A 24,766-nucleotide genomic window follows, 5' to 3' on the forward strand; every position below is an offset into this window, starting at 1 on the left:
TGGTCGCGCAATTGACGTCTCTCCTTTTAAATCGTGCTCAGGCGTGAATGCGCTCACACCATATCCTTCCGCGCCTGAGCCCAAGTGAACTGCACTCCAGCCCACCTCTGCAACCCGGCTGGGCGCGTTTATCCAACCCGCGCCCGGGCACGGTACAGAGCGATCACACTAGTCAAATGCGCGGTTTGGTTCGGATAGTGTGAGTACACCTTAATACTTTCAGTTTCTCTTTTTAATTTAAACACAAACATTAGCATGTTTTACCAGAGAGCAGCCCCTAGGTAAAAAATGTGTAAAAAAATATGTAAAGCAGGGGTGTCAAACTCAATTCCTGGAGGGCCGGTGTCTCTGCAGAGTTTAGATCCAGCTCTAATCAAACACACATAATGCAGCTAATCAAGATCTTCAGGATTACTAGAAACTTCGAAACAGGTGTGTTGGGGCTGATTGGCGCTAAACTCTGTAGGACACCGGCCCTGCAGAAACTGAGTTTGACATCCCTGATGTAAAGTAATATGTATGCTTAATTATCATGCCTCATTTCACATTAGTAGAAGTGTCACCCTACTCTCTCACATACGGAAACATGTGTAACTTTATCCATTCCTGTCATTTCATGTCAAATCCACCTTACAAACTACTTCAGGTTCTGAGGCTTCTTTCAAATTAATTCTGCAATTGTATTTCATTAAGTTACACAAAGCTTAAGGGATTTTCTAGAAAAAATACTCTAGAAAAATCTGTTAGGATAATTTATTTTATAAAACACACTTCACACCACCCAAGAGATTGGTTTGCAATATTTGTTACAAATTTTCCCACCCCACTGTCTCTGAAAGTCAGTAATACTACTGCTGGAAATTAATCACGGACCAAATGAACCCATGCTAATTCCCTCTCTGCTCGCTGTGTCTTTCCCACTACTAATCTCAGTAAAAACACAACCTCAACCGTAACCACTTCATTTATTTGGGGAATCAAACCCATGACTATTAATTTATTGCTGTAAATGCCACAAATGATTGGTGCTGTTGTGGTATCTGGCAGTAATATTAGAGAAATCTCAGCTTTGCAATACTAAAAATTTGAGGAGTGATTTAATCTGATGTGTGTTAAAAGCAACTAACCTTTTTAAAACCACAAAAGCCTGCACAATTATATAGGGAAAATGGTCCAAACATCTACAAAATTCCATCTTGAGAAAAACAAAATTTGCTTCTTAAACTTAATTGGTTCTTAAGCAATGTTTAGCTATTAAAAGTTGCCTTTTTTTTTTAAGTGTGCAATTTATGCACCACTATCGGCTTCACAAAATCAATCTTCCTAAACACTACAACCACACATAACTGCATATTAAGCAGGAACTGAAGAAAGTATTCTAAAAACAAAGCAATTAGAGCATTGCATTAGCAGCTAAGAAGGTCATGGGTTCGAGCCCACACACACCAGAGAAAAAACACTGCAGGTCCTACTGTCTGGCTGAGAGAGAGCCTACTCTGATAAAAAAATTTCAGTGAGATCAATTATAGTTACGCGCAGCATTTTATTGTCAGTAATGTTAGTGATGGTATAACAGGGGAAACAGTAATTCATCTGATTACACGTTACTGCAAAAGCAACACCGTTAGTAATGCCATTCATTTATAATGCCGTTATTCCCATCACTGCTGCAAACAAGTCATGAATTTTATCCTTAGGGCCAGTTTTAGTAAATACTAAACATGGCAAATTAGCAATTACAAAAAAGCACCAATAGGAGTGTTAATATCTGCAGGTTATTTACTAAAAAGGCACAAAATCAAAGGCACAAAGGCGCAAAAGCTGATTTCCATAATGACCAACGCAATCCACTAAGGGGCTGTCCACATGGAGACGCATATCACTGTATACGTATAAATTTGTTATCGTATTGCCTTTTCGTCCACACGGATCCGGCGTTTTGAGAGAGTGAAACCGCTATTTTTTGAAACCGGGTCCTAAAGTGGATAAATCTGAAATCGACACCCTTGCGGTTTCAGTATATTTTGTGAAGCGAAAACGTAATCACATCACGTGTCGGAAGCGTCACGCGTAACAGCAACAACAATAACGGCGGACTACGTGATTGTGTTCGTGCTACAGAAGCTACTAAAGCCTACTAGCTTTATTACAGCAAAATATATTTTTTCTATGCAATTGTAGTGAGCAACAAGCGATAATGGACAACACCATACGTTGGTTATGCGCATGCTCAAAGTCTTCTTCTTCGTGTATAGTGTATATCTGTGGCAGAATTACAGCGCCACATATTGGTCCGGCATATATACTACACCGCTTTCAGTCGGTTTCAGTGGTTTCGTGTTTACGGATAATTTTTTTAGAACAAGGAAAAAAATTATCGGATAGGGAATGCACCGGCTTCGTGTGGACAAAGCCTAAGAGCAGCGCAAATAAGCAGAGCTGATGATCCTCAGGTGCGGGTGATCTAACGCCTGATGCGCTTGAGTTCAGCACCACGGACATCACTGTGAAAATTTGCAGTATGAAATCCCAGCTAACAAAGCCATAGTACACTGAAAAGAACTGGAGGACAAAAAAGGTTTACAAGAAGTTTTGAAACAACTGCTTTTGTGTGACTTCTCCTAGTGATCCCTCTTTTATTTCCTCTAGAAAAAAATAACATGGCTTAGCATATTTTTAAATAATAGGTTCCTCTGGCATTCCAAAGAAACTGTTCCGTATTAAAAAATCCACTGCCTTGTACCACGCGCTCACTGATCTTTGTGATGCCTCTTTTATCAGCAAAAACTGCGCCCATTTCAAGCGCAAAATGATTTGAGACATACTTTTTTCTGTGTTAAATAATACCAGTAATATCACACGCTCAAACATTAGTAAATAAAAAGAATCGAAAACACAATGGACTGCGAGTTTGATAAAAAACAGTAAGCATAGAAGCATTTCTTTCTCCATTACTTTAATGTTGTTCTTTGTTTTCTTCTACTCTCTTCTGAACGTTGTTTGCAATGCAGTAGCGCTTTTTTTCATGTTCTTTTATCCTGATTTTTTGAATGCCCTGTACATGGACACGACTCTGGGCTGCCATCTGAGGATTAGGAGGGGTATAACGAAACATTTGTACTGTGCATGTGCCAAACTCTGCCATCCGCTCTTCAACCGCGTTATATATACTTTTGGAAGCTACGTGGATGCAGAAAGAAAGTATACACGGCCCTTTAATCTTTAAATACATAATGACCTTTGACCAACAGAACAACATATTGAATTTAATGATAAAGCACTGTTCCTCGCTAGCTGTGATAATCACATTGATTTGGCTCTGATGTCCCTTACTGAGCTCCGAGATTTATGTTTTGTTTAATATTTAGTAGATGGGCTGCAGTTTACATCTCTGCCCGACTGCTTTCGTGAAGCACTTCATTTAGACAGCAAAAATACTTCAAAGTACCTCATCAATTATTTGAACCCTGGATGCACAATCAATGTGTTTTCATTAATTACAGTTTCTTCAAAATTCATATCCGCCTGCCCACTCATTGATATATTTACTCAAACAAATTATGCTGTAGGACAAGTACGCCCATTCTGTTTATGTAGTGGCTTATGTTTCCTTTACAAAATGTCACGGCCATTAGTGCTGTCATTTATGCTGGCTCTGCATTCATGCAAACAGTCCTTGAGTCCTAACATAAGACTAACAACTACAGAACGGTTTTAAAAACGCTGTCTGACCCTGTGTCAGTTTTCACTGCATGCAAACAGCTTAGGTGTGGTCTTATAGGTATCCTTTAAATTTCCCCCTTTGGATAATAGGCAAAAAGGACAAAGCACACATGTTGTATGGAAATGGAAACAGTGGGACCATCCAGAATGGATAGATGGTTTTTTTATCCTTGATATGTTCTTCCAGCCCATGAGACATTAAATTATTACAAGCCTGCTGCACGTACAGTATGATGAAAGGCACAACGAAGGACATGCATGCAGTAAACTTCAGTAATGCAAGCGGCCCAAAAAACATTTGTAGGTAGGTGGACATATGGTGAGGTGGCATAATGATTCACCGCTTAAAATGTTGCAAAGCAAGCATAACTTTAAGCAAGAAATGTCATTTCATTAAAGCTTCACTGCTCAAGGGAAACTTTACTTGCAGACTATACAAGTCCTGTAGTTAATGCATCAGACATTAACAGAGGTATTTTTTTATGTTCTGTTCTAGGCCTTTCTAGCTATATTTTATGACATAAAAACAGGTTAGTGCCTCTGCAGGCACTTATAAGCCTTTATCACACTTCTGCATTTGCAAAGAAGCTTCAATAGCAGCCAGAAAAAAAAACTTCCATTTAGCCTTTATCAATGGCAGGAACCATAGTGCAGAATTATTGTATTTTGTTCAATTTACCAAAAACGGTTCTTTTGAATTACCTTCAACTTCCAGGCATGACAAAACAAAGAGAAAAGCTTTCATGCTACTAAATGAATAGAGATACAGTTTGCACTATCTGTTTAAAGTTACCTGTTAAGGGGATCGCACACCGGCCGCGCAGCTCAGCGCCACGCAGCGCCACGCCACGTCGTGCCTAGGAGAACTCGGAAGTATTGTAAACCGGAAGTGCACATTAAATAGCGCGAGCTTCGTCAGATAGCGTCTAATTCAAAATGTAAAATATACGTTAGCAGCCAATGTTAATCATTAATGATGTGGGAAAATATGATGTTATTTAATGTTAAACTATGTGAGTGGCGCTCTGTGGCGCGACAGGGATTAGAACAACTTCCTGAGTCACAGCTGGGCGGCGAGGACAGGCGCCACCTGGCGGCGCCGGTGTGCGTACACTCATAGAAAACAATGTGTTACATTTTTTTAGAACGGCGCGGCGCTGCGCGGCGCTGAGCTGCGCGGCCGGTGTACGATCCCCTTTAAGCTACACTTTCAGAAAAAGGTCAAAAAGAAAAAGTCACTGAGATAGTAAAGGTCCTAATATGTATCATTTAGGTGCAGACAGATATACTCTTGAGGCACCAACCCGTACCTTTAAGGTACTAACATGCACCCCTTATGTACAAAGGTGTACTTTTTGAAAGGTTACCGTCCCAATGACAGCTTTTGTTTTATGAGAGTTTACTCATTTAACTGGACAACAAGTCAAAAAAGCTGTATCACTGCAAAGCTGATTGACAACCCAATGTGTTTAATGTGGTTATGAAAACATTTATGTCCTTCAAATAAGATAAAATTCAGATATTCCCTTATAAAAATATTTTGGCACAAACCTTAAGTGTAATATGATATTGTAGAGCATTTGAAGGTGAGACTTGAAAATTGCATTACCCAGAGGCTTTTCCATTTGATCAACTTTTCTCCAGTTGGCCTATTGCTGTGTAAGCTAAATCCCATATGCCTCATCAGCTGACCATGTGCTCTGACCCTTTCTCTGATTCTCTGTCTATATGGCCCAAGCTGGAGGTGTCTAAAAAGTTTCTTTAATGCTTTGGCCAAGTAAATGATACTCCTTATTTAGGTGCAAATTCACCATATATCTTGATATAGCAGTTTTAGAGCTAGGTGTATTGAAACATAACATTTGGTCTTAATTTGTATATCTTAATTCCCTCATAATGTAATGATCCACTCAGATATCATCCTTTCAAGTACTGAAAAATAATATCAGTTTGGGCTGGAGCTATCAATTATTTAAGTAATCGAAATTGGTTGTATAGGACTTGATGTTGATATCCCTTAATGCATACTTGTGGCACCAATGAGAGTCCGTGGGATGGTCAATTGAGTGACCCTCTGCAACACTACTCCTCACCCCTTCCATCTCCTGAGGTTGATTTCATGTAACTCAGTGCACAAACCCTTGGAATGACCTAACCTCAATCTCTAACGCCACAATCCAGTGCCGGCGCCAGCCGAGCGCTGATGAGGGGGCGTCTTAAATACCAGAGGGGGCGATCACACAAAATGCATTTAATTCCCCAAGCTAGAAAATACATATAGCTTTGGTACGCCCCTTAAGCTTTAACGTGTTATAAACAAACATCTCTGCAACCACAAAAACTACAGCTATAGTGAGCAACGGACATGATCTGAACACTTTTACTATATCAGTGTTTCCCATACATTGATTTATTTGTGGTGGCCCACCACAGAATCAACACTGGCCCCCACAAATAGAATTTTCATGATTCCCATTTACATTTTTATTTCACTATTTAAAACAGCTTAATTCGGCTTAAAATATAATTTGATATATAATACAGATGAAAAACAGATACAGATCAAAGAGTAGAAGTGAAACATATTTCAGGTGCCAACACTAGATCAAACGCAAACACGACACGATGACATCACATATATGCTAATTAGCGGGTGACGTCATCACCACCACAGTCTCCTCAAAATCCTGTGGGAAACACTGTATATACAACAACAAAAAAGCATACCTAACGTTACTTAACAGCACAACACTGCTCATTTGAAGTTCATACCCAGAGGTAGTTTCTTTTTAATCCATTTCGACTGTCCATTGTGAAATTAGTTAATGCAATATAATACCCTGAAATTATGAAATGTTCGTACTTCGTGTTTGCTTTCCGTAGTGCAAATAATTTTTACGTAATGGTGGGGGACAGTGTTTGCAAATGGTTTGTCCAAACGCAACATTTTATCAAAATTTTGGTTCAATTTAATCATTTAACGTAGTTATTTTAACTGCCACAAGTAATGCACCATAAGCTAGCGATTAAACACCAGCAATAGCGAACCACAGAACCACAATAGCAAAATGACAATAACTCGTTTACACATTTAGCTATGCTTTAGGATAGGCTAATTCAAATACCTATTCGTTAATTATAAATTCAATGTCTGTTTTTTATCTATTAATATTAATAATAATACATGTATTTTACTTCTGATAAACAGGTGTGTGTGAGAGAGAGATCGTATGCTTACCTTTAACGTTAAATGCAGAACAATAATAGGTTGGTTGTACTTTAACTTGCAAGGATGCTGAAGAACATAAACATCTGAACTTTCAAAACTATGTACAGTCTGGCTGAAGTTCATGGTGCCAGAATTGACATGACAGCCGAACCTTTGGTTCTGTGCACTGAAATGCTCCGATAATAATCCACGCCAAGGCAAAATTGTTGTGTGATAATCCGGAGTCCGGTTTGCAGAATTTGCAGTGCTATTTTACATATATCCATTGCTACAGGGCAGGCCCGGGTCACTCTCCCACTCCTTTCTGTAACTTTTGATATACTTTCGCACTTCGACATCTTGATTTCCCGCTGAGACTGACAACGCGGGCTCATTGTCGACGTGCGTCAAGCCGTCAACACAAAAGGCTTGTTCAACTCCATGCGGCGTTGCAAGAACCGACAGCCGGATGACGTCAAAGTACCCCGAGAACGATTCAAGAAATCATGCAAAGTGGAATTTCGTCTCGCTCTCGCGGCGCTTTGACGTCATCGCCTCACAGTTCTAGTGGCGCCGCCCGAAGTGTAACAAGCCATGGAGTGGGCGTGTGTTTATTAATGTCACGGTAGAATACATGCACACTTGATTTTTTTGTTTTGTTAAATAATTAGACTATAAAATTCACTTTAGGAAGACAATACACAAGGCAAATGTGATTTTTAAATAAAATATTATCATTAAAATCCCATTCAACATTAATGGTGATCTGAAGGGGGCGAGATAGTCCCGGTGAGGGGGCGACGCCCGCCCACGCCCCCTCGTGGCGCCGGCCCTGCCACAATCTCTCCACAACCCGACCATACACGCCAACCTGTTTGACTAAGGCCCGAAGCCCCACTGTCGTCGTTAATGCAGGTTCAGTGGCAAACGGTTCTGTATGGCATACTATTTAGCGCAATAAACAAGACAACAAGAAAACGCTAAAATCTCATCGCAACTAGGCCCATGCGCGCCAACCTGTATGACTAAGGCGAGATGCCCCACTGTCATCGTTAATGCAGATTCAGTGGCAAATGGTGGCAAACTATCTACCGCAATTACCCAGCAACACCGGTCAATTGTTGATATATCTTAATACCTACCTGAGGCATCGTTGAGACTCCGTGGGATGGTCAACTGAGTGATGGCACCCTTTCGATTGTCAAGTGGGCGCCCTCCTTCCTGGGTGTTTCGCTGATAGGCCCCAACACCTCCAGAGGGTTCAGCAGTGAATCCCAGCATCCCAGGTTCACTTCCTAGGTGCCATCAACTCACTTTAAGACCCAGGCGAGGACTTTTCTCTTCACCCACAGCCACTGGCTTCCCTTTCTGCACCCGCAGAAAGGTCTTTGACTGCCTGCCGGTGGGCCGTTACTCATACTCCCATTTCCCTGAGTAGCCTGGATGTTGAGGTGGCTATGAACCCTCTGCAACCTTGTTGTTGCGCATCGGATGCAAGTTCAGCATCCCTCAGGCTTTTCCGTTCATAGGCCACCTTCACTGCACCCTCCCAGGGCACGGTGAGCTCAATGATGTAGACAAACTTGAGCGAGGCTGACCACAAAACAAGGTCTGGTTGCATGTTGGTGGCTGCAATTTCAGATGGGAAGCAGAGTTTCTTTTTCAAGTCTGCCAACAGCTTCCAGTCCCGTACTCTGCCCAGCTGAGTCTGATCTTATGGTGGTAAGGTTGGCTTGACCCTCACACTCCCGAACAAATGGTGTTGGCTGCCACTGGGATGATGGGGGAGGAAGGGCATTCACATTTGTCCGTCGACTTTCCAACACTGGAGCAAGACACTTCAGCATCTAGTTGTGATGGGAGCATTGAGCATAGAGGGAACGCGGGTCCTCAGCATACCATTGGCTTAGGTTTGCGGGAGAAGGCAGGACATTGTAGGCAGCCTTGACGGTAAAGCTTGCCTTAAATGCATCCATCTCCCACAGCTCTTTCCAGGAGATTTTCCTCTTCTCCACTCCTTCCCATGCCATTCACTGCCCTTGCTTTGCCTGAGCCACAGCTTGGGCACACCTTCTTGCTTTCTCCTCCCGACGTACCTCCTGGACCACCATCTTGCGTCTCTGAGATGGAGGGCCTTGTTCCACACTGGTGTACTGGTATTCTACTGATTATTTCACCAATTAATTGAGTAATTGGATAAGAAATACTTTTTCTTTAATAAAGAACAATATTATTAGGATAATATCAGAAAAAACTTGTAAAATAAACTCCTAGAGCAGCTCTGGAGATTAGGTTTATATGTTCACCAACTCATGTGATAAATCCACGAGTATCACACGTGTAGTAAACGCAAAACTTGTTCTCTGAAGAGACACACAGAACAAGCAGATGACACATTTTAAAAAGCAGACTTTATTCCATATCATGACTTATGCCTGTATTTCACTGCGGAAATATGATAAGGTTTTAAATTTGTGACCTCAATGCAGTGAAAAAACAAAATTCATGAGCAAAACAAAGGCAAATAGTGCTGATCTATTGATTAATATAACCTCACACACAAACAAGCGGCTCTTGTCTTACACGCCTGCAGAGCAGTGCGCGTGTGATAATAGGTTGTGCGTCAGTAATGATGTTCTGCAGAGAAACACAGTACTCCGTCTGTAATAAAATTGACTAAACAAAGCCTTGATGACTTTTTGTATTCGAATTACTCGAGGAATCGTTACAGCCCTAATATCAAAACATTCAAAAACTCTTTTGTCTCTTCTAATTCTCTGACTCCAAGATACAACTTCAAAAGCACAAGAATTAACATGACCCATGGTGTAGGTGCAGGTTAAATAAAAAAAGATGCTGCTTAGCATCCTCCTGGGATGTCTGAGTAAAATACAGTGTCGGTGAGAGGCGGGTGAATCCCACTGAAGGTCAGATTCAGAAACACTTAAGACACTGGAACAAAGAGAAAGGCCACTCATGATAGAAACTTGGAAAAAACACAAATAAGAAAGAGCAAAAACACCTTAAGGCAATGATTTTATACCACTAAAACCAGAACTTAGAACGCGTGAATGTATAATGTAGCAGTTGGTTGAGATGAAGTAAAAAAAAGAAGGAATCAATAAATGCCACTACAGAAGATCAAAGTTTGGATTTTCCCCACACTTAGTGCTTTTTTGATCTCCTATTATTCACTCCTACACAAACCCAACAAAACCTGGCTTACAATACTAGAGGCAAGCACAACATGCAGCTGAACCATATTATAATTACACAGTGTGTTTTTATTAGGTCTACAAATGGGCTGGCCCCCTCTTATTTTTCAGACCTTTTAAAGCACCACATTCCCTCTAGATCCCTTAGGTCCTCTGATAAGCTGCTTCTTTCTGTCCCCAGGTCTCGACTAAAACTAAGAGGGGACCGGGCTTTTTCGTTCATTGGTCCCAAACTGTGGAGCTCTTTACCTCACCAAACTAGGGCTGTGAAGTCAGTGTCTGTTTTTAAAAAGGAGTTAAAATCCTACTTATTATCTAAAGCCTTTACCTCCTCTTGAAACCTATTTTAGTGCAGTGTTATCTTTAACATTTCATTATTTTAATTTATGCATTTATTTTTTTACTTATATTTGTTATTGCTTTCTTATAAAATGTATTTATGATGTATGCTTTGTACAGCACCTTGGACAGCGCAACGCTGTAGTCGTCGTGTGCTTTATAAATAAATAAACTAAACTAAACTACATCTTTGCTTAAGATCGAGAAAATCCTTACAACAATCAAACCACTGTATATGTCTACATATACTGTAAAATGATTTAAAGTATAGTAAGTTATGCACAGAAGATACTTCCTGCTGGGTTAAGTATTCTGTTTACAAGACCCAGCTATGTTTATTTGCATGGTCAACTAGATTTGCCAGGAATTTTTGCTGCCATTGAGGGTGAAATGGTTGCAAATGGTCATCTTATGTATTACAGCATTGAAAATATAAATATTAAATATGTACTGTAAGTTTTCTATTTTCCATAGCAATTATGTTAATTTTCTCTCTTACTGAATCTCTGTACTAACAGGAATGGAAAGAAATTGCAGTGTAATGTGTGACAAAGCTGGTAAGTGCTCACTTGGGATATGCTCATAACAATACATTAAAATTCAAATTGTATAAGCATGACAATATGCTCTATACAAACATGGCATGATATAAAGCGCATTGCATAAACACTCTTTGTTGAGCCAGAAATAGGGTGCATAGAAGCCACATTCTTGTTTTTGAATGTTTTTTGTTTTTGAATTGAAAACATTGCAATGCGATGCAAAAGACATTTCATATTTGCATTGACAATTAAAATGTACTGTAAGACAGATGGAACTTGCTTTATTCTTTTAACGGCACCTTGCAGTTACTTTTCTGATTCCTCAAGAAGGCCTGCAATGTGTACTTTATTACATACACATATACAACTGTAAATAAGATGAAAAACCCTTTGGATATTTTACAGTTTGTTTTTATGTGCGCAGATAAAACAATTTACAGTAGGGCGGTGAGTGATATTCTCGCAGAGCAGGCACAGATAAATCTAGTAAGCTTCACTATTTCCTAGGAATAAATGACTCTATATCATAAAACATAAAGCTCATTTGGCCTGTGCCATCTGTAAATACCGACAAATGTTGCTGAATGAAAAAGTGCAAGGTCTTAGTATAATCAAGGTCTGCTACACATTCATGTGATGAAGGTGTTTGCCGAACACAGTTAAGATCATTGAAGAAACTAAAAGGAAAAAAATTTAACTAATAGATTTTAGGGCTGCAACCACTACTAGGCTAATAAATAAAATTGCTAAAAAATGAATAATGATGATGGTAAACAACTAAATGTTATTAATTAGGGCTTTGTATTGATTCAGATGTTCCAGACCGATTCGGTTTCGATTGGAAAGCTATCAAATCGATTTGATTTCGATTCTCAATTCAATTTTTGATTCCGGTTCTCGGGTCCATTTTTATACTCGATTCTCTATTCACTTCAATGAATATAGATTTAATATAAATACTATATTAATAAAAAAGAACAGTGAACAGCAGTTTACAAGTGGGTAATTAATAAAAAGAAATTAAAAGCCACAACACTACCATCGTCGTCTTGCTTGCGAAATCTAAAATGCTTCCATACCTCTGACTTTTTATGTGAAGGTGACATCAACATCGGTGTAGCACCTGAAACCGCCATTTTAAGCACTAAATGAATGAATGACAGGCTCGCCTCTCGCTCCTTGGTAACATCGCGCAAGGCAAAAAAGAGGGTGACATCTAGTGAAGAAGACTAGTAATTAGATTAACGTTAATCTTACGTTCAATGTTTGCGGAAATAAATATAAAAAAAAATCGATTCTACTCTTTGAGAATCGATTTTGAATCAACCACGATTAATCAAAAAATAGATTTTTTTTGCCCAACCCTAGTTATCATCAGTCAGGATTTGATTGACCAATTATTTATGCACAGTGCAGAGCATAACAGAGGAAAAAATGCTGTCACTTAAATTAAAACAACATTTGTACATTACAAGCCTAGTATAAGCAAAATCTGAGAATGAAGAAAACATTTTAACACCGTATTGTAGCTGTTACTGTTACAACTCTGAATTTGTCCGATTACATTTATTCATTATGCAGACACTTTATTCAAAGTCACAGTACAATGCATTTCAATGTATTACGCATTTTATCAACTCATATGTGTACTAGGAATCAAACTCGACCTTGGAGTTGCTAAAGCCGTGTTGAGCTACATTGTGTAAGTGATGCATAAAATTGTGTAATGCTTGCCTTAAACACCAAGAATGGATGGGGACATCAGTGGATACATCACGTGAGATTGAAGGCTGCAAGATTAACAGCAGTGTCATACAGAACATTCGGTAGACTAATTTAACACACGATTTGTGGTGTTCTCTAGTCAATTTAAAAGAGCAGGAAAATATTCATGATTGACCTTGAAGTTACAACATATTGTAAGGATAAAATGTCTACTTCAACATTCCTCTGACATCCAATTCTTTTGGCCATTTTAAATTTTACACTTAATTTTGCTGCTACTGTATATTAAATCAGCATACAGGGATGGGCACGTGTACCAGAGTACTCGAACGTGCCATTGACAATCGATAGGAGCACTCCAAATAAAAAATAGCAAAAACGCACATTCCTACAACATAGGTAAATGTATTTCTGAGCTCCATTATGGGACTATACGGCAGGGGAAAAAAGCCTCACTTTCTAAATTAAAATATTTCATCCAGATGCCCACAAAATCACTCACAGATCCCAGGAAAGCTGTTTACACTAATTATACTATAAACCCCTAGAGATCTACTAACACTTACAGCTGATACGTAATATCAGATGTTATCAGAAATATTCTTTCAAATGTGTTTTCTGCTTCACCTTTACATTTGAATGTCACAAAAAGGCAGAAATTGTGTCATCAAAACAGTGCATTAAATCTATATCTCCTTAAATATGTGTCTGTGTTTATTGAATGTAAAAGCTCCTGTGGGAAAATTCATTCAGGAAGATTTATAGACAAGGTTCTGCTCACTGCGCATGATAAAGCACTAAGGCTGGGCAGTGCACCCACTGATCTGAAGGTGGAAGAGGAGGTGATAAAAACACAAAATAGAGTGAAGGCGGATCAGCCAGCCTCCTTAATTAGTCTACTTTACATTAAGTTAAACTCACTCTTCCTGCACTTTATTAAAATAATATTTACACACCCACAACCCACAGATGAAGTGGTGCATATTAGTTTTCAAACACTTATGTATGGCAATAAGTTAAAAGGTTACACTGTCTTTCACTCCATCATCTCTGAAGGCCATGCGAATTGTTTTTATTTTTCAAAATCAAGGATTTTCATATCGGGATATATAAAAGTAATGTACATGTAGAGAAATGTACTTCCGCTCACAGAGGAGGTGGTGATTTCTTTACTGACTCTCATCTGTGAGTGTTCAGTCATTTGGTTTCATTTAAATGTAAATTTGAGCAGTGAACAGGACTGCAATGGCCCACTGTTATTAGTCTCAAGCTGATGATGGATTCTGTAACTGTGAGGAAACTGTGCCTTCTCTCGTACAGTAGCAAGAGTTTAGCTACTCTTTTTCTTTGACTTGAAAGACTGTTGCAAAGCTCTGTATGCAATTCATTTATATCCCCATTTTAAAGGAAATAAAAACAAATATAAAAAAATCTCAAGGACATCCTCAGACTTCACAGAGCAGACTAATAAGAAAATGTGAAGTATATTGTTTAGTTTTCATTCAGTGCAAAAATTAGTTGTTATGTGGTTTACAAAGTTAAAATATAACGAGGATTAAAGGGAATAAGAGACAGCAAAAAACATGTAGCATTGCAGTGTACAGCAAAAAATCCAGTGATACTACTTCAGCCTATAGCTGCTGGAATCAATTTGGAATACCCCAGTCAAAAACATGTCAGTAACAAAGCAATGCACTGAGAGCCCTTTTAAAGCTTTATAGACCCCACCGGGCTTGCTTAGTAGTATTGAGGACATCTTAGTTCCTGACCCTTTGCTTGAGTTGTGTTTACGGTGCAGATAAGATGCTCTAAATCTTCCACAATCTGGCAAGCTGCAAGATATCCCTGACAAAAATAACAAGCTGCTGTGATTTAGTTAAGGTTCAACGTTGTGCAGATTACACTGACTTAAGGCGAGTCAATACCAACCGAGATAAAAGCAATGATGTGTTCTCTTAGTAATAGTAACTTCTTGTTTTTGCCATCCATTTATTTAAATGTGTTTTTGACTAATTAATTTCCGTGACTTTCTCAGTTTGTAATTACAGAGGGAAATTTTGAGAAAAACTCTTTAAAATATTTTAGGGGTTGAACTCACATAAATCAGTTCCTTTAAACTAGAAAAAAAGTATTTACATTTGAGCATTTGGCAGACATTTCTATCCAAGTGACTTTACAGTGCATTCAAGCTATAGCTGTTTTATCAGTACGTGTGTTCTGGGAATCGAACCCCTGTGCTGACAACACACTGCTCCACCATCAGTGTTACAGGAACATAATACCCAATTGACTAAACTAAAATGACTTCTCAAACAAAAAACCTGATCCCATGAGATATTAATATAATTTTAAATAGCTACAATACAATGTCTGTACTATCACCTCAACACAATTGCCATCACATCGACTGACAGTCCACAAACTTCTCAATCCACAACTGTACTGCAGTCGTATCGTTGTAATACTACCGCATACAGGTGATCATTTATTTAATTATATCAGTCCACTAGTGCACAAAAAAACAAAACAACTAACGTGAAGTGATTTTTTTTGAAGTGCCACAGTAGGTTAATGGTATTTATAGACAGTATACAGGAGATGAATGAAGCTCACTAAGGAGCGAGTAGTGATGCTCAAATATCTGTTGAATGTGGGATTGAAAACAGTGAATATATTCAGCTGTATCATTGTTTTACCTCAGTTTAAATATTTTTTTCCAACGAAATGTGACATGAAAATACTGCTCTATTTATTAAATCAATTTATTAACTTACTCTTTGCACGGTTTTCAATTCCAGTCCTCGGGCCCCCCCTCCCAGAACATTTTAGATGTCTCCATATATAAAAACACCTGATTCCGATCATCAGCTCGTTAGTGTGTTAATTAAGGAGCCGATGAGTGAAATCAGGTGTTTCATATAAGGAGACATCTAAAACATTCTGGGAGGGGGGGCCCGAGGACTGACTAGGCTATACGTTACAATTTGACCAGAGTTCAGCATCCGTTAAAAACATATAGGCTATAGTGTTAAAAACACAGTACTGCTCCACATCCGCAGCATTTTGATATATATTTAAATAACTAAATTACTTACTATGCACAACGACCGTTTTTACTGTAACGGTCGTCTTTATTCTGAGGTAAATTTAGGGCTTGACACTTGCCTCGCGCATTGCGCGTGATTAACGCGCGGGAAATCAAACAGGTCTCGTGAGATTTTTGACACAGAATAAAGTTAAATCAACGACAGCAGTCGATGCGGCGAAGCTGTAATCCATGAATATTACGACGTTATTATCTCTCATGAAGCAGCACTTACCTCGACCGTTGGCGCCCGTTGCGCAGAGAACCAGTACCAATATGATCTCCAAGGAATGCGAGCGTCCGGTACTTCCCATTCTGCGTTTCTCAAGCGCTTCAGAGAAGGTTCATGTCTCCGTATTTACATTGTTGAGGGGCGACAGGTTCCTTGTTTTTGTTCTGTGACCCTCTCAGATTTCACTGCTTTGACTTCATTGTGAAAGATTAGCAGGCAGCACTCCTGTGTGATGAACTTCGGATGCAATGCCTGCGAGGAGTTGCGCTGTTCTACTGCACTTCGTTGTAGCGCACTCAGACTTTCAGGTGCCACGCGCCTACATGGCGTATCAGCCAATAGCGCTCCATGGTAGGCGGGGTCATGTTCTTTACACAGCCTCAGCAGCTGTGTAGGGGAGTCTGGGACGATGGTGTTGGTGTATTATGTTCTGAGCTTACTAAGGATGTAAATACATATATAAGCCATGTTTAAGAGACGAAAAGCTCAGCACTTTTTGGAAAATATATAATTTTTGTGCTTTAAATTTGTATACAGTACAACTGGAAGCATCCATTTTAAATTATCGTTAACAATTTAGGTAAAACAATAATGTTAATTATTGCAACAATTCATTCTGAGCTTCCTGCTGTAAAATATGGAATGCAGTACCAGTTTCATGAAAAACTGCCAACCTTAACACAAAAATACTTATCATAGATACACCTACGTATAATACAGCACTCTATAATGGAGCATTGTGTGCACATTGTGATTTCATGATATAGATTTGATATAATGTAATCTTCCCTTTACATCAGAGAGAGATACTGAGTAAGAAATAATTTCCATATTCAGCAGACATAAATGATGCACCTGAGGGGGCAATATTACATTTGAAAAAGCAATTCAAATGTATAATGTGAATAACCTTTCACAGTGGGCGGCATTTAGGAGCAAAGCATTTTTCTCTAAACTGAGTTATGCAAAAAAGAAATATTACATTGTGTTTGTTTGCTACCAGAGGAAAACTATAATACAATGTTTGGCGAAGAAAAACATTTTTATGATATCTGTGGTTCGTATAAGTTTTCGTCGAAGTTTATATGTTATCACGCACTAGGGGAAGTTTATTTTTAGGTGAAGGAAGTCTGAGTAACAGATAAACGTTAATATTAAAATGGACATATTTCTTCATCAGCAATAATGTGTTTTGTTTGAAACCAATTAAATATAAATTTTGTCATTTTGTGGTTAGTGTTAATAATGGTTGTATCTGTTTACCCTCACCTAATTGTTTTCTCATCTTTTTTAGAAAGCTGAAATTGAATCCGGCAGAGGATGAACTACAGTGAGTTGAGTTTTATTCAGCAATTGTATAAAGTTATACAGATGAGCAGGGCTCCAGAAAGAATACAAATGGAGATGAATAGTGCTGAAGATCTACAACATAACAAGCTAAGCTATAATATATGCTTGGAAGGGTTGCAGGGGTCATTTTCCATCAATGCACTGATATCACTGAAGATGTAAATATAAGCATCATCCTACGGGCCCTGAAATACCTCCTGAGAGTAACTCTCTAGCAAATGTAATCAGTAAGTACTTTTATAAAGATGGATTTTTTTCTCTTGCTATAGAGGGGTTTTGCCTAGTCCACTTTGGACTTGAAAAATCACCAACAAAAAGGGATACACAGTGGAATGAATCAAATGAGCCATGGTCAATGTATTCAGGAAATGAGAAAGTTTCATGAACAATGACATACTCATACATTAAACATGCACAGAGAAAATGCAGAACTTATTATTTTTCACGCGTCACTGCGCATCACTCGCGGATATCCGAAGACGGATAAAGAGGCGGGACTGTGGTGAAGCTGAGGTTGCTGGTTGCTGAAACCGTGACACCCCCCCAGCTCGACTCTAGTGACAGCAGTGGCTATTCAACAGTCACTCAAGTGGCCACGCCTTTAATTATGCAGAACTTTAAGGCTTAATATAATTTAAACAGATGAGTTTAAAAAAATTACCCCCTCACCATCATGAAGGGCAAAATTAGCTATACAGACCAAAACAATTGTGGCTGTAGACATATTATTTTCTACTGTAAATTTTGGCATTTTTACATGGGGGTCTATGGGAATTGACTCCCTTTTGGAGCTAACCTCAAGCGGCCAATCGATGAATTGCAGTTTAAATCACTTCCGTATTGGCTTCATCAGAGAGATCGGAAGGTTGACCCTCGTTCGAAATGCATAGTGAAGATATGGTAGCCAACACATGACAAACATGTTAATACCTGAGATGACATTGGGACAAAACACACTTTTTAGAACAGTTTAGCTACTGTAGAAACATGGCGGCACAAAATTATGACTTCCATGTAAAGGGACCCACGGTGTATGTAGATAGAGGTAATAAAAACAATACAGTTCATTATGTAATGATAATATAGTTATGTATATTATATTGCATTACTTTTTCTAAAAAAATACTGTTTTGTATTTTCAACAAAAAATAAAAGTGAGTTTTGCTAGTTTCAGCCCAACCCAGTTATCACTTTCACTTTCTGTGCCACATGGTTTAAATAGCAAATGCATTTGTGCGCCCATGGGCATGTTGTTCTAAAAACGAGGAGTTTTTAGACGCATTGTTGGCGCGAAAGTCAATGGCGCAATATTGGTTTTGTTATTTAAAGAGCACGTTAGTAATATATTTGCAGTTACAGTTTTCAGCCTAAAAATTCCACCATGTAAATAGGGAATTCGCCATGCCGCGAGCGGAACTGACTTTTAAAGGGGATGGGAAATCAGTCTTTCGTTTGTTTAGTGCATGTTACACCCAAAACACATCTTTAACTCATTAATGGGGACATATCATGAAAATCTGCCTTGTTCCATGTTTAAGTGCTATAATTGGATCCCCAGTTCTTTTATCAACCTAAAAAATGTGAAAAAGATCAACCCAGTAACTTTGTTTTGGTAAACCATTCTCTGCAAGCATGTGAAAAAATAGGTCATTGAAATTTGGTTCCCCTTGTGATGTCAAAAGGGGATCTCATTATAATAATATGGTTCCTTAATCTGCACTATCCAACCATGGCACTGCCATTCAGTGCAGAGAGAGAGAGAGAGAGAGAAAGAGAGAAAACAATTGACACCACAATTAAGTTTCAATTTCAACAAACCACCATCTTGGCGATCACTGTTTGCATTTCATCAACTCATTTTTGCTCATAAAATGTACCTACAAAATGGCAATTTTAACATGTTATCTATATGGTATTTTGAAATTGGTAAAACTTCACACATGTTCTCTGAGGACACCAAAGATTTATTTTACTTTATCTTAAAAAAATCTTGTGAAATGTCCCCCTTATTGGAATAGGGACAGCCTTTTAGACAATACGCCATTAACCAAATTGAATTCAGACACGCCCTAAGTAAACTTTGTGCTTTAGACCATGCGCTTAGATTGTTAAAATTGGACCCCTAATCGGCTATGTTTATGAAGGCACACTGTGTAAGATTTCAGCACACCATCTGGTTAACAGCTAGGAATCTGAATGTATATTAAGTTACAGACACCAGTATGTAGTTCATGACTACACCGTGAATAGAGACTGCTCACAGGCCCAGACTTTTGCCACAGGGATTCTCCATATGGTAACTTTGTTGTCAACACTGGCTATCAGAAAGGTCCAGCCGCTGAGTCTCTAAAGTGGACCTGAACTTGCTTTGTGGTTAACCTCCTCAGGGTAAGTAAATGGAGTAATCGACTTGCAGCTGGCAGAGCAGAACAATGGAATGAGTATCTGGCATCCGAGCTGTGACCTGAGCTCAGGAGGCAAAGTGATAGTCAGCACTTAGAAGTAATCCAAGGAGCCATCAATATCTGCCTTCATTTTGATACTGTATATCTTTGTGGCTTTTGTAAGATCTGACTGGACTATTCACTTATTTATGCTGTGATCAAAGCATGAAAAATGTGTTATTTTGTTTTGTTTTAAAATATTGGCATATTAAAGTTATGTTTAACAGTTTATATAATAACCTGTATGTGATTCGAACTGCTAGGAGTGGCTTGCTTGATTGCCCGCTAGCAATAGAACAGGATATGATCTCCAAGATTATGAGTTCAGCGATACTATTCTAAGAATATTGTTTCTGATAAATGCCCCTGGATATTTATTTTGTGCACAACATATTGGAGCCCCTTAAAGAGGTTGGTTTTACACACACCATTTATGGTTTGAAACATTGAGGGGTGGTTTCCCGAAAAGGGACATTTGTACAACCATACTTACTTGTGTAACTACTCATTTAGCAGTCTTTATATAGGGAAAACATGGAAGTGTTTGGTGGCTTCTAAATTCATCCCTGTTTGGACCTATATAGGAATGAATAGGACGAGGTTAATGCTAACACATTCGCAAGGCGTTGTAGAAGGTTAAAAGTGCACGCATTGAAAAAGGACAGGCATGTACCAATCCGTCCAAGTTAAGGGAAGAACATAGTAAAATATTGAAAAACTGTGGTGTTTTTCTTTAAGATATGTCAGTGCCAGGTTTTTTTGACTTTGGACAACTCTTACATTTATTTTTGTCTAGTCTAATTCCTGTCTGGGAAACCGCCCCTGAAAATATGTTTTAGTATGATTATGGTCAACAAACAGATAAAGCAGACTTAGATACTGTACCAACTTGCTAACAAGATTCACAACAGACAGAATTTCATTACAGTAATATAAATGATAGAAAATCCCCCAACAAGCTCATCTTTTAATATTTACTTTCCCAGTTTTTTCTACTGTAGTTGATGTTACGGTCACATACTGTTTACTGTATTATCCATGTATGATTATATTGTGTATGTTTTTGTAAAAATATAATCAATGTATGTATGGTTATAAATATAAATTACAAACACTAAGGATCTCCTGGACTAAGCTGTTTATTTATGGTCTATTTATGGTATTTTATGTCTCTCGTCTCATATTGGGTAACTGTCTACAGAATTGAATATGTTTCAGTGTCAAACAAGTATTACATATTTTACTTTTCCATATTGAGACCATCTGCTTTTATCAACCCCAACAATTTTGCAGATTGTTGAAAATCCTGGAACTGTAATATCGCATGACATCCACTTCAGATAAGTTGCTGATTAAAATGGGATTTTGCTTTAGGCTCTTTTTTCACATTCTGCCCATGCTCCATCTGCAAATTTAATACATTTTTGAGGACCTACAACATGCTGTTTCACCAAGAGTGCAGTTTTTTTTCTTAGATTTTGAGCCACTTTGCATTCTTGAAAGGGTCACTTAATGCAGGACTGGTTTCTCTCCATACTGCTGCCATAAATAATCTATCTAAGATGTAAAATGTGCCATATAGGGAATATGGTGCTGCTTGCTCCAGAGAAGACTCTTAACCAGATTAACCCCTTAAAAAGCAAATATGACTATACATTTAATACAGACTATAGTGAAAGTCTTTATGTTGATGCTATACAGTATATTTGTTTTAGATTTGTGTCTTTTGAGAACAGACTTTTTCAAAGACAGGGAGATAGCCAACCTGTAATCATCATGCAAAGTATCTTTAATGAATTATTGCCTGACTTCTCAGCCCCAAGATATAATGAATTTTTGTTAGTACAGACTACATATTACACTAACTGAATAAAAACTAATGTTAGCTTTCATTATTAAAATACAGGGCCAAGCCAAATGATGACTATTGACAGAGAAATCAATGGTTTGAAATGAAATGATTAAGTGTGATAGGGCCACGGCGTCTGTCTGACCAGCTGCCACTGGGACTTGATCAGACCTCCAGTCAATTATTCAGCACACAGCATGTTCACAAAGAGTTTAGCGTAAACTGGGAGACTGTTGACTCTCAACAGGAAAGCCGGTGAAGTGCATCAAATAAATTAAAGCCATCAGAAAAATCTGGAGGTGAGGAAACAGATGAATTAAAATATTAAATGTAATGAATCTGTTTGACTTTTACAAAGATAACCATTATGAACTCTTTATAATTGTGAACATTTGGTACACAGAATTTGCATGCAGAATGAATGGTTTAAGACTCAAACAGGTCCTCGCAGACCACCCACATTCCTTTCACTGACTGGACAATGCATGCTAAACATGAAAATGGCAAGCGTGGCTGAAATCAACAGGTTTAGAAGTGACTGTCTTTGCATAACTTAGAAGTAAGAGCACACAAGTTTATTTCAGTTTAAAGTAAAACATTGATACAATGAGTTGTTTTTAAGTAAGACCAGAATTTGCCAAATTTGTCAGGCTAGTGGCTCCATAGTTTTGAACAGTGGCGGCTAGTGACTGCTCATCCGAGGGGCGCTAATTCAAAATAAGTGTTCGGAGTGTCATGTGTGTGGTTCCTTCTTTCAAAATATGTGTTCTGCGCGTCGAGAGGTCCCGTGTGCACCACGTGCCCTGTCAAAACAAGTGCCTGCTGCACACGCGTCAAAACCATTTATGATAAAAGAGACGCTCACATTCACAAAATACATGCAAGACACTCTCTTAACAGTAAACTCTGATTACACAATATCTCTATTATTATAAACCCTTCACTCTGCAGCGGGCACTTGTTTTGACGGGACACGTGATGCACATAGGTTCGCTCGGCGCACAGAACACATATTTTGAAAAAAGGAACCACACACATGATGGGCTACATAGTAGGGGTGTAACGATTCATTCGTTTTCTCGATGCATCGATTACAAATCCTGCCGATGCATATGCATCGATCTTGAAACCTGGATTTTTGAATCGTGAATCGTTTGTTTCGATTTTATATTTAAAGATCGAATGAATCGTGATTATTTAACAAATACGATGGATAATAAAAAAAAATATAAATCTTAAATTAGTTACATCTGCGACGTAAAATGAGCAGTGGATTACGTCACTAATCTTCAATTCGCTGCGCGCCTGTTTGCTGTCATTTTAATAAATGCAGCAGACAGTGCACAAATGGAGGGACAAGAAAGAGAAATTTGCAACACACCAGCCAACATGAGATCAAAGGTTTGGGATTACTTCAGTTTTCACAAAGTAAATGGAAAGATTGACAAATCCATTGCAGTTTGCAGACATTGTAAATCTGAGTTAAAATACATTGGAAATACAACGAACCTTAGATGCCATGCCATTAAGATAGACATACCTGCACTTAAAGGCGGAGTCCATGATGTTTGAAAGCCAATGTTGATATTTGAAATCACCTAAACAAACACGCCCCTACCCCAATAGAATCTGGACCTTCTGTTGATAGACCCGCCCCACACATACGCAACCCGGCATTTGATTTGATTTGATTGGCTATAAGTGTGTTTTTGTAGTCGGCCCGTCTCCTTTTCCAGCGCGTTTTTAAAACATCGTGGACTCCGCCTTTAAAGCAGCAAGTATTTTAGGGTCAGACGTGAGAAGTGCTACTCCTTTACACACTTACACACTTTGCTGTATTTCCTAAATGTTCAGGAAATGTATACAATGTTTACAATAAAAGCTTATGGTGTACTGAATATGTAGAAGTAGTATTATTTTTCTTGGTTTACTTGCTTTAATGTATTTTGAGTCCTAAGAAGTTAACCTATTAAACTAAAGTCCTGAATCAAGTTATTGAAAATCTATTTATATTTCTTTTATTTGCTCAGATGCAGATGTATACTAAAATTTATAGTTAATATTCGAATCGAATCAAATTTTATTGTTAATCGAATCGAATGGAATCGTTCTGATTAGCAAAAATCGTTTTTCGAATCGGAAACCTTTGAATCGTGAATCGAATCGATTCGCTGTCTTCCCAAAGATTCACAGCCCTACTACATACATGTTGTGATGAGCTTCGCATCGGGCGCCCTCGAAAAAGAAGTCACCGGCCCCCACTGGTTTTGAAAGATATTTGAGTTTTGTTTGAGACACTTAGTAGAGTGTCTCAATTATATACTGTCAAAACAAATGGTCAAAATGGTCACTAGATGTCACTGGGGCAGTACCTTTTTAAAACCTTTGCCCCTTAAGAGTTCATATTAGTACCTCAGAGGTGCATATCACTCCGCTTTGTGTCATGCCGTTTTACCACCTTGCCTTGGGGGTGCATTATTTTCGAATAATTCAAAGGACTGGAGTCAATTATTCCGCTTATAACACGGCTACCACAAACATGGCTCTGGTGGTTATTGTAAGACATTCGACAGATTAGGTGTGCGCTTATTGAAATATAATCAACACCCATGGAACATTCCTCAACCAATCAGAATAAAGTATTCAACAGGCCTCTGGTATTAGTATCTGTACGTACGTATTAGGACCTTTTTAAAGGGTGCAGCCTCAGTGATGTCTGTAGTTATATTTGTCAAATGTCTCGTTTTTATAACTTTTAAAAAGAATATGCTTTTTATTGGTGAGATTTAATTATGAAAATGAAAGAATTAAAAGTAATCTCTTTCTATGTAAGGGTGTTTTTGAATAATTTATGCCTTAAGTTACATATCTGGCTATACAGAGCCACTAACTGAATTAGGCACTTTTGTTAACAGCATGTAATTTACACCTTTAAATATAACTTCATACCGCACATTCGTTTGATTGGCATCACTTGTTGATATTTGCTTGATTTTTTGTGACTACGTTCTTCCGACCAGAACATTTATGCATTTGGCAGACGCTTTTATCCAA

The 24,766-nt window shown here is 38.4% G+C and overlaps 1 protein-coding gene across 4 annotated transcripts in view; it reads right to left on the bottom strand.

Moving 5' to 3' along the window:
- unc5db (unc-5 netrin receptor Db) overlaps window positions 1–24,766 on the bottom strand; it is a 248,206-nt gene that overhangs the window by 186,900 nt on the left and 36,540 nt on the right. For 2 of the 4 annotated variants that reach the window (XM_055199191.2, XM_055199192.2), the window contains exon 1: window positions 16,073–16,334. The exons of 1 other annotated variant lie outside the window; for it this stretch is intronic. In XM_055199191.2, the coding sequence (XP_055055166.2) occupies window positions 16,073–16,151 (79 nt within the window). In that variant the 5' untranslated portion in view covers window positions 16,152–16,334. Of the gene's footprint in view, window positions 1–16,072; window positions 16,335–24,766 lie in introns of those variants that run through there. One more of the 4 variants, XM_055199190.2, reaches the window with a different exon arrangement.

Source organism: Misgurnus anguillicaudatus, chromosome 22 (genome assembly GCF_027580225.2).
Source record: "Misgurnus anguillicaudatus chromosome 22, ASM2758022v2, whole genome shotgun sequence".
NCBI lineage: Eukaryota > Metazoa > Chordata > Actinopteri > Cypriniformes > Cobitidae > Misgurnus > Misgurnus anguillicaudatus.